At 37.1% G+C, this 12285-nt stretch overlaps 1 protein-coding gene across 2 annotated transcripts in view; it reads left to right on the top strand.

The window, feature by feature from the left end:
* LOC149782530 (fatty acid synthase-like) overlaps positions 1 to 12285 on the top strand; it is a 207642-nt gene that overhangs the window by 50754 nt on the left and 144603 nt on the right. For both annotated transcript variants that reach the window (XM_089933967.1, XM_089933968.1), the window contains exon 12: positions 7504 to 7652. In XM_089933967.1, the coding sequence (XP_089790093.1) occupies positions 7504 to 7652 (149 nt within the window). The remainder of the gene's footprint in view (positions 1 to 7503; positions 7653 to 12285) is intronic.

Raw genomic sequence — 12285 nt, forward strand, 5'->3', positions numbered from 1 at the left:
AGATCAATTATCCATCATTATTCAAGTGAGTGATTAGATTTATTTAGAACTGCATATTACTTGGTTAATTAACTGATTCTATCTGTTATTAAACATATAGGGATTCTTCCTTATTAGAGTGTATGCTTGAATATATTTGCTTTTAAAGTTGTTGACTCTCTTCAACACTGTCATCTCTCTGTATCTCTCTCTTTCTCTCCTGCTGCCTTGTCTTTCATCTTTCTCTTGTCCATTCTCTTTTTTTCCATCTCTTTTCCCTGTCTTCCTCTCATTTGTCTTGTCCTCTCACTCCCTTACTGTCTTTTTCTTGTCCTCTTTCTCTCTCTCTCTCTTCCCTCTTCTTCTTTTTCTTCCTCTGTCTTCTATCTCCTCCCCTCTCTTTCTGTTCCTTCTCTCTCCCTCTCTTGCCACCTCCATTTCACCATCTCTCTGGTACTCTAATATATACTCCTCTTTCCTCTGTCTTTCCCCATTGCTCTCTTCCTCTATGTCTTTCTCTTTCTCTATCTCTATTCCTTACTCTCTTCATCTCTATCTCTCTTTCTCTCTAGCTCTTGGTCTTACACACTCTCTCTCTCTCTTCTCTCACTAGCCCTCTCCCTCCTTTCCTCTCTTTTTTGCTCCCTCCAATTTCATCATCTGCCTTAATAGGGCTCTCATATATACTCCCCTCTTTCTCTTTGCAGTACACACAGCACATAATTATAAATTGAAAAACATCCTTTTCTTGTACTGTTGAAGTAAAATTGAATTTTTATATTTTTTTTATAACATGTAAATACACTGGTGGACATACAGGCCATGACAAAATATGTGAGAAATGCCAGGATGGGTATTACTAAAAGGGAATGAAACAAGATGTAATAAAATGTCAGTGACTGCGATAAATGCAGTAAAGTGAATCTAGGACCAATATATGCAGCACCTCCTCTGAATCGTGTACCAGTGCCATCCAAAGTGTAGAGTTTAGTTGGACTCGATATTGTCTGTCCTCTTCCAGTGACACAATGGAAACAAATAAACTGTTGGAGCTGCAGATAATTTTTCCAAGTGATCTGAGGCTGAAGGTCTCTCCAACAAATATCATACGTTGCCTTGGTCCAATAGACTCAGTTATAACTGATCAGGGAAAAGAGTTCACAAACAAGCTCATAGATAACTAAACATGAGTTTAATATAGACCACAGAAATTCCTCTGCATACCATCCACACACCAATGGGCAGAGATGAAATCACAATGGACCCTGAAAGAAATGCTATCCAAGGTAAACAATGACCAAGCACCAAAATTGGGATGTCTGTTTGCCCAGTACCTTGTTTGCATACAGGATAAGTGTACTGTCATCTACCAAGTTCACACCTTTTGAGATTATGTATGGTAAGGAAGACTTATATCATTTCTGCACCTAGCCAAAGCAGAGATTGCAATAAGTTTTCTCATGACGTGCTGGCAAACATTAACAAACACAATTTAGTTTATAGATCAAACTGTAACAGAAAACGTTAAAAATGCACAGATCTGCCAGAAGAGAAATTTTGATAAAAGAAATAAATCCTTTAAAACTTTCAAAAAGGGAGCTCTTGTTCTTGTGAAGAATGCCAAGGCCATCAATGGAAAGAAATTTGGTTGTAGGAAAAAAAAGAATCCTCTGGCTGATTCTGTCCCCCCCCCCCCTTATTTGTCAAGTGATCCATTACATGTATGATATTTAACAAATGGGCATTAAGCATATTACCATTGTCCATTGATGAAAAGAAACTATTTGGTTGTTGAGGTTGGGGGGGGGGGGAGAAAAATAACTGGAGGGGAATCTAATTTATTGTATGTGGGGAAGAAATAACTAGAGGGGGAAAGAATCAGCTTGCCAAGCTGATTCATTCTCCATGGAAACTTTCAGCAGGGAGGAAAGAATTAGCTGACACACTGGTATTAGGTGACAGTCATATCTAGCATGAAATTCAAAATGTCAACAGGTCATAAGGTTGTGCTATTCGACATGGATGTACAAGTTCCCAAAAACAGGACTTTATATGGAAATAGTATTTACATATTGCTAAAACTACAGCCATTGGTAGCTCAACAGCCTTGAGAAATACCGGTAAGTGTATAAAATGTACACCAATATGTGCAGACAAAATTGTCTGCAGATTTTTTTACAGATTTTAATTAATAGGTGATATCAGTCCCTAAATTATCTGTATCAGTGTAGGTGTAGAGCTGACCGTTGGCCTAATCCACATGATCTTAATTTCATGATAAAAAGATTAAATGTGTGGAATATTCAGTCCACCAACTTGATAGTTATTGATTAGAACATTACTTTTAATTTTATCATGTTTCATAAAGGAAGTTATAAAGGACTATTGAATATGTTGCATGATTTCCTTTGATGGGTCAGGAAGTACCATGATACTCTTGAACAGGTAGGTATAGGTACAGCTAAAGAATTAGTTACTGTGATTTTTTCCAGCCATGGACAGATTTTGAATAGACCAGTTAACAAGAAATTTTTATTGATTCAGTTGTCTCTATATATTTACTACAGTAGTACTGGGGTACTGCTTTTTGCAGTCAGATTTAATTCCAAGAAGTGTAAATGACTTGAGTGGTTTCAAGTAATATTTTTAGCGGTTCTTAGTTTTTCCCCATCAGAACACTTTTATGTATCAAGCAATATGCCCTGTTTGACCATATGTCTTGGGACAATTAAAAGATTTCTTTCTATACCATACCTTATGAATAAAGTTGTTTCCCACCTAGATCATATGTCTGAAAACTTAACACCTTAACACCTGGTGACGAGTTTACATGGCAGGAGGTAGTAGCCTACTGCTAAACTCTGTAGCATCAAGGTCATGTATGATACACTAAAGTGGGTGGTACTGCAGAAAGGTAGAAAGAAACATTGCCACTGTTCACAAACTTGTCAGTAATATTTAATACAGATTTCTTAACATTCTCATTCAAGCCAATATGTAAATATTGTTTTTTTCTCCTAAATCTGGCATCTCAGATTTACCTATATCGGGTTGTTCCACTTTATGATCTTTACCTATGTAAATTAACACAATGGGTTCAACCAATGCGTCTTCAAACACAACATACATAACTAATGTCAGCCTGTTATGTAATATGTGAAATAGTGGTTTATACAATTTAAGTATGCTCTTAGATTATGTAAGAAGGAGGAAGTAAAACAGAGCAGACTCGCTAGCACAAAAATTTGAAAATGTCGACCAAAATAAATTCTGGAAACAAGTTGAACAAAATAATACAACAACTTCCAATAAACATCCAATTTGCATTGATGGGAACCATGGTCAGAATAATATATGCAGCATGTGGAAAAATCATTTTGAAGACTTACTCAGTAGTGTAAAAATGAATCGAATAAGAAGCATATGTTCTCATCATTGAATTCTGCTCATATTGAGGTAATCACATTATCTGAGATGCAAAGTGCAGTTACAAGACAAAATGGTGGTAAATGTCCAGAATCAGATTTTTATTTGTAAAACATTTTAAATTTTCAGATGCTAGACTTCATGTGCTGTTGATGATTTTATTTAATTGTATATTTGTGCATAACTTTGTACCAGATGATTTCACAAATGTTACATTTATACCATTACTAAAAAAGCAAACTTGGTAACCTGGCAGACAAAAATAACTACAGACCTATAGCTCTTATGACTATTATTTTAAAAATATTTGCATGCATCATACTGCATAGATGTGAAGTCACAATCTCCAATAATCAGTTTGGTTTTAAAAAGCAGCTCTTTTATGTTTACAATGTTTTTACTTTATATCTTTATTTTAAATTTAGATGTATGGACTATGTAGTCTGAAATAAAGAAATCTTATCCATACCTGACATTTAACTGCCACTATTCAAACTGACCATAGGATAGATTTGTATCAACTCCAATCAGGACTTTTTATCGTTTATACATACTACATTTAATGGGCATACTCTAAACTCATTTTTTCTCAAAGAATAATAAAAAATCATGCTTTTCAATACACAGTTATGTCATGGGGTTTCAACAGTAAGTCTGACATGATGTGTTTTGGCAGGTATGCTGCGTATAATAATACTTTGTGTTATGACAAATGGATTTATTCCAAATGGCCATCTTATCCTACTTTTTGCAAAGGTTCATCTGTTTGTTTGCATTTCATACCGGTTTGCCTTAGATCTGAGACCAAGAAGTCTAAAATTCGGACACAAATCAAATTCCAAACAAATTTGGGTAAAAATAATTGGGTCCCAGAAATGTGGTTTTTCCCTTTTTATTTTGTAGTGCAACTAGAAATTCCAGATTATTTGGTATCATTGTAGAGGTACATCGTCTACCTTTCTATAATACCACCCACTTTAGTGTATCATGCATGACCATGATACTGCAGAACTCGGCAGTAGGCTACTACCTTCTGCCACGTTAACTCATCGCTAGTGGTTAATGTGTTAACTACTGGTGCCAGTGTATAGCTCACTACTGTGCCTGGCTATACCTGGCTGCTGGGGTGACTACCGCAGCCTACTGTATCTGATTTGTGACCTGGCTATACCTGGCTGCTGGGGTGACTACCACAGCCTACTGTATCTGATTTGTGGCCTGGCTATACCTGGCTGCTGGGGTGACTACCGCAGCCTACTGTATCTGATTTGTGGCCTGGCTATACCTGGCTGCTGGGGTGACTACCGCAGCCTACTGTATCTTGATTTGTGGCCTGGCTGTACCTGGCTGCTGGGGTGACTATCGCAGCCTACTGTATCTGATTTGTGGCCTGGCTATACCTGGCTGCTGGGGTGACTACTGCAACCTACTGTATCTGATTTGTGGCCTGGCTATACCTGGCTGCTGGGGTGACTACCACAGCCTACTGTATCTGATTTGTGGCCTGGCTATACCTGGCTGCTGGGGTGACTACCGCAGCCTACTGTATCTGATTTGTGGCCTGGCTATACCTGGCTGCTGGGGTGACTACCGCAGCCTACTGTATCTTGATTTGTGGCCTGGCTGTACCTGGCTGCTGGGGTGACTATCGCAGCCTACTGTATCTGATTTGTGGCCTGGCTATACCTGGCTGCTGGGGTGACTACTGCAACCTACTGTATCTGATTTGTGGCCTGGCTATACCTGGCTGCTGGGGTGACTACTGCAGCCTACTGTATCTGATTTGTGGGCTGACTACCAGAGCCTAATGCTGCTGCAACCAAATGATAACTTTTTAGCTGATGATGTTGGGATATGGGCTAATTGTTCCAGTTATTTTCTGTATAATAAATTGATTTATCGACTAAAACCATGCATAAATAAATGCTATAACTACCTTATGTCTGTTTCTTTCCTGTATCCTTCTGACATCCACAATATTGTACAAAATCCATGAATATACAACACAAAACCATTTGTAAACCCTAAAATTTATGTCTTTTTTTATAGAAAGTTATTCATCAAATATATACATGTAATTAAAAAAAAATGTTCCAGATTATTTGGTATCAATGTAGAGCTACATCTGTCTACCTTTCTATAATACCACCCACTTTAGTGTATCATGCATGACCATGACACTATAGAGCTCAGCAGTAGGCTACTACCTCCTGCCAAATTAACTTGTCGGAAGGATTTTTAAATTTTTTTTTACAAATTGTCATGAAATGGCTACATTTGTAATTTATGTGCAATGTTGATGCACAAGTGATTAAAAACGCAAGAATTATTCAAATTTGGTGACGTCATCAAAATGTACTCTTTAATACACTAACCTCTGTTTTTTTGTTGTCATTTTCACCTGAAATTCAAGTAGGAAGGACATTTTGAAAGCTGTTTGTGAATAGATCTGAAAACACCAAAATCCCAGGTGATCTTTGAATAACATACTGCATAGTTGTGTTAGAAACATCATTGGCTATTTGGCACATGCATGAGCAGAAGGGTAAAAGTTGGAGTTCGTTTTTTTTCTTTTTTTCTTTTGCTAAATGGAGCTATTATTTTTGTATCGAGACCATTCTTTATTCCAAATGCCCATCTTATCCTACCTTTTGCAAAGGTTCATATGTTTGCAGTTCATATCAGTTTGCCTTATATCTGAGACCAAAAAGTCTAAAATCCGGACACAAAATCTGATCCCGACCACGGGCCAATTTTTGATAGAAAAAATCAGGTCTAATAAATGAGGTTTTTCCCTCTGTATTTTGTAGTGCAACAAGAAATTCCAGATTATTTGGTATCATTGTAGAGCTACATCTGTCTACCTTTCTAAAATACCACTGACTTTAGTGTATCATGCATGAACATGATGTTATAGAGCTTGGCAGAAGGCTACTACCTCCTGCCACTTTAACTTGTCGCTTGGGGTTAATATGTGTTAAGAAGAAAGCTTGGTTCATTATTGTGAGCAGTTCTAATGTCACATATCTTGTACATTTTATGCTGCTTTCATTTGACCATAATTACTATAGTTCCCCAGTTGGCATAGTGATCTAAGGCACTCACCATTACAGATCACCAACATCTTGCCTCTGTCCACATTTGTTTGAGTCTCAGGCTTGGACAATGTAGGTATGTGAGAAAGCTTGCCAATAACTTCCCTGGGTCATTGGTTCTTCCTGGGATTTTTCTGGGTTCTTCTACCAGATATACTGGCTGCCATGTATAGCCAATAATGTGCTGAATAATGGCATTAAACCCACAACAACCATCACCATCTAAAGTTTATATGTGCTAATATTCTAGGAGTTCCAGTATTGCCTGTTTTGCCTACATGTAAAAGCAGAAAGCATGATAGTTAAAAATATTTTAAAGTTTTGAAATTCAGAAATCATCAACACAAGTTGATGTTGGCAACTGAAATATTAGGATATGTGTGTAAAGTTTATATGCTGTTATGTGTGGAGTTTCAGTCAATTCAATAAGGTCAACAATGTTCAAGTTTTGTGTAAATGTATATGGATGTTGTGTGGTAGGGTTATAGTGTTAAACATTAATGCAGATGAAACCACAGGTTCCATATTGAAGCAGATAAGAAGCCAGGTTCCATATTGATGCAGATGAGATTCCAGGTTCCATATTGATGCATTTAAGATGCCAGGTTCTGTATTGCTGTAGATGAAGTGCCAGGTTCCATAATGGATGCATATTTTGAGTTCCATATGGATGCAAATGAGATGTCAATTTCCATATTGATGCCAATGATATGCCAGGTTCCATATGGATGTAGATGAAATGTCAGGTTCCATGGAACACTTGTCTTTCCTCTGTGTTACAATTAATTTTATACGAACTTGTCATGACTTCAGAAACCTGTTCAGCTTTTGTCCCACATTTTGCATAAAAAGGTCTTAAAAAAAAGGGACATATAAAAATGGGGTACAATATCAGTTAAAGGTATTTGCTTATTACAAGATTACTTTTAAACAGACTGGTTTCAAATTTGTCATAAAAAAATACTACACATTCTCATGAATTGAATTTTATCTTGTCTTTCAGATGTGACTGTGAAGAGTTACAACTTGGACTTGACACAAGCACCCCCAGTATACATTGTGATAGAAGATTTTATATGGGACATTGTTGAGGTTTCCACAGATCTGCTGGACATTGAGTGTTTCAGGGAATCTGTTGAGGAATCAACCAAGGTATCATCTTTAGCACACAATTTTGTTAAGCCTGTATTTGGAAAATTATAAGTTAAACATAATTTTCACTTTTCCACTTGGCAGTGACAGTTTTAATGTTAACCCTTTACCTCATGCAAGCGCCTTTGCATGCTTCTAATCCTTTGGATGCTTCTGCACCATTTGCATGGAAGCTCCTTTGCATGCCTCTACTCCATTCACTTGGAAGTACCTTTTGATGCCTGCTGTAAACATCAGCCATTTTAAGCGGGTTTTCATAGCGCCACCTTTGGGGAAAACCCCTTATTAGATACTACCATATTTACCGTATATCATGGGACACCATACATTAATTTTAAAAGTAAATTTTTTGTGCACTGAATGTTCTGGGATACATCGGTTTTTTTTGAGTCGTAAGTTGTGGGACACCTTTAAAATCATTCGAAAATTACATGTCGGAAATTGCACTCTGGCTGAAATTTTATTTAAAAAAATATAAAACTGTGTACTTGAGATAAAACTCTTTGATCCAGTGTAGCAGCATCTCATGAACACAACCATTCTCCTGCACGTGTAAGATCTATTCTTTTGGTACATGAATATTTTTTGTTAGCTTTCTCATACCGTGAAAAATTGTTAGAGGCAACACACCACCTGAAGTGGAAACTGCAAGGAAAAAAGTCAGATTTTTTCAAATCTGCACTAGTCTTGCTAATTCTCAACACTTTTGATGTCCATTTTATTGTCAGTCCATCCAGGAATGCGATCAAAGTACACTAGAGTTTCATCCACGTTAATGATCATATTGTCGGCAAAATGATCTGTTCCTCTTCTGGCCTTCACGAATTCATCACGTGATTTTATTTTCTCCAGATCGTCTGGATGATGCTGGGCCATCGATGTTTGTGCATGAAGCACTATATTGTGCAACTTTAAAAACTGTTCCATTGTTTCACTTTATTTTCAAAATTTTCGTGAATAGTGGTGAAAAGAAACCAAAGTTAGCTTTCATATCTTGGCCGTCTTTGTATATTCAAAGCTAAAAAATAAAAAGTATCAGCACACTTAAAAGAATCCAGAGTCGGCTTCCGAGGTCAGCTTGCTTTGCAACAAAATAACCTTTGTATTGAAAAAATTGGCTTCCAAGTCCAAATTCGGCTTCCGACGTCGGCTTGCATTGTAATAAAAACCTTTGTCTTTGCTGTCCTGTCAGTAAGTTCAAAGAAGAAGTTTACTGCTGGCTGCCAGTTGTGTTTATTTACCATCAGGGCTTCTATGTGCTTGGCATCTGTAGTAATAATTAATACAAAGGTGCACTGATGTCTGCTGGTAAATAGTAATGATACTTTTGTAACCCGCGCCATTGAAAAGATTGTCACTTGCACTCAAATGAATGTGTTTTCAAATAATGAATTTTATTTGAGAGATACTATCATACAGTAGACCTGGATATAAATTAATCTTGGCTATTTTGCACCTAACACCGTGCTGTGCGTGAATGGAAGTTGTCTTCAATATATCGTTTGATTATTATTGCTTTGTAATAAAAATAACCTTTTGTCTTTGATGACCTGTCAGTAGGTTCAAAGAAGTAGTTAACTGCTTGCAGCCAGTCATGTTTATTCACCACCAGGGCTTCTATATGCTTGGCATCTGTGGTTACAGTTAATACAAAGGTGCACTGATGTCTGCGGGTAAATAGTAAGGATAATTTTGTAACCCAAGCTGGTGAAAAGATTGTCACTTGCATCCAAGTGAATGTGTTTTCAAATGATGATTTTTATTTGCGACATACTGTCATACAGTAGACCTGGATATAATTAAATCTTGATTATTTTATTTTTCACCCAAAATCGTGTCATGCGTATATGGTGTCTTCAAGATATCGATTGACTATTTCCATCTTGTTTGCAATTTTGTTGGCTCCAGTTTTCAGTCGGATATCACGTTCAAACCTTTGAGCACAACCACAAACAATTGTTTGTCAATGTTCATGTCAGTGAACAACATGGTGTGTGGTATTGGAGATAATTGATACACGCTACAGTATGGAAGCCTATGCCACTTATACGGATTTTGTGGAAATATTTTATTCTTTAATGCTCATGTTGGAAAAAGGAATAAATGATAACAACATAAGGCTAGTTTCTTTCTTTTTATTATCAATTAAGCGTTTTATTTATCTGTTTTATTGCAACATGGGGGTGTATAGCCTATCGTGTACTGAAAAATGGCGTTAAACCCTACAACAACAACAACGACAACAACGACAGCAACATGGGGGGCAAAGCACAAATGCAATACAAATTTATTTCATTTCTTAAGTCTTGGGACATATGACAAAAATGAAAAATGTTTTACCATAAGTTCTGGGACAGGAAAAAAAAATAATTATTTTATTGTGTCCCAACATATGCGGTAAATATGGTACATTCATTTCTGTGAATGACCATTATGTCAGATCACATGGTCACTGTTTATGTTCTTGTCGAAATCTGCTATTTAAAGTAACTGGGTCGTATTCTCCACTCTCCAAATGGAGGTCAGGGATTTCTTCAGTTCTTACGAAGTTTTCATGATTAGAATCACAACTATGAAAGCTTCAATAACTTAGGTATAGGTTATGAAATTGATGTAGGCAGCAATTAGTTTTTATAAATTATCAAATTCAGACGACTTAGTGATGTAGACACGGACAAAAAAACTTTTAAATTTCGAGTATGAGAAATGGCAGCTACAGTTGGTCACGTGGCTTCACTGTTTTGACAGTGAACAAGTTCTCTCAAGATTTTAAAGCACATAAAAACTTCTTCCATGAAAAATAATTACACAGCTATAAGGATCAGGCTTAACTCTTAAATTTTTCCATACATAATAGATGTGTACCAAAAATGTAAAATGGTTAAAATTGCTGTTAAATGTAAGATACACTACATTACTTAACAGTTAACAGGTAGGCCAATGTGTATGGAGTCAAATAGGTAACAGGTGTTCTGTTTATAGCGCACTGCACTGGGTAACTTTGCTACATGTGTATCGAAGGCCTAAAAATCCGTATCCTCTGTGAGGTAAAGGGTTAAGATTCAGTGTTGTATAGTGTGATGTCTGATGTCTGAACATGGTCATTTTCCTAAGTACTTGCAGTTTTAAGTAGGGAGTATAATTCCCTGAACTTGTCTACTCATTGTAAATATATTTTAGTGCCATGGCAAAAAAACTACAAAACATGGATCCATAAAATATTATAGACTTGTAATGATTATAAATTGATCATCAGACTAGAGATTTTCACATTAGTGTTAATAGCAGTAATACATAACATTTTAGCGTTTATCAGTCGACAGACAATGCCTGTAAAGTAGATTGACTCTGGGCTAAATTGATCATGAGTTAGGAAGGAAGGGAGTTGCTTCCCATGTCTGGGGTAGGGGATCAGATCAGCATTCCATTTTTCCCTGTGGGCTTTGCTCCCACCATCTGGAAAATGGATAAGATAGGCATTACCCCCTTCCCCTGTGTTCCCGTTTTATACCTTTGGGATTTGGGGACACCATTTACCTGGTAGTGAGTCTTCCCCTTTCCGAGTTTAAACTCAATTTTCCAACCAGCTTAAACAAGTTTCTTGATGGAAAAATGTTTCAAGATGGAGACTACTGGCTCCATCAGGAACATCATAAGGCTCAAAGACGTGTAGGTCTACATAGATCTGCAAGATGCATACCTTAACATTCTCATCTTCATGCTTCACAGGAGATGCCTTGGTTTTTTCTTGGCCAGGATATTTTAGTTTTTGGCTCCACCAATTAGCCTTGCCTCTGCTCAGAGCCTTTACCAGGGTGATGAGTTCAATAGTAGTTAATTTCACCTGAAGTCTTTAAGGATCCCCCTAACCAACATTTTGATGACTGCTTGATGAGTATCCTTGGATATACACTTCAAAGGAACCTAAATTCTCTCTTTCGGTTGACACAGAATCACCTGGATCTAATCCCCAGCATGTAGAGAAGTTGAATTTCATCCCTTCTTTGGATTTTATGTACATTGGGAAGAATTTCTTGACCTTTCAGGGAAGGTTAGGATCCTATCAGACAGGACTGGTATGATTTTGTGTTTTTATGGCCATCGCTTTGTGGTCAGCTCATCTTTGTAACCTCTCTGTTTCAGAAATTCTGAATGTGGTTGCAGATCTGGTTCCCCGAACAGAGACTTCACTTGCACCCTCTTCATCTGCTGCTTTAAATGTTGTTCTTGAACTTGATGCCTAATGCTGTCATACAGTGGTATATGTTACATTCAATTCTGATTGTTTGTTAAGGTCTATGGTAAAAGTGTACCCACCAGTCAGAACTAACTGGAGCTTATTCACTGCATGACACATTGGAAGCATTTCATCAAAACATGCTGTAGTGTAATGTGTGATGGATTTTTTTCGTCTTCATCTTTACTCCCATGCATGGACACTGACTTATCTAGATAAGATTTTTTTCTTGCATGAGGAATGGTAACTATGATTCAGTTTCTGTTCTTTGTCGACCTGGACTAATGGATAAGAATTGGCCACTTTCATTCTGTCTCAGTCATATATGTATAGGGGATGATCAAGATAGCCTCCTTTGCCCAGTTACAGCCTTGATTGACTTCCTTTAAAGAAAGC

The sequence above is a fragment of the Sinohyriopsis cumingii genome, chromosome 15 (assembly GCF_028554795.1).
Source record: "Sinohyriopsis cumingii isolate HCF-2022 chromosome 15, ASM2855479v2, whole genome shotgun sequence".
Taxonomy (NCBI): domain Eukaryota; kingdom Metazoa; phylum Mollusca; class Bivalvia; order Unionida; family Unionidae; genus Sinohyriopsis; species Sinohyriopsis cumingii.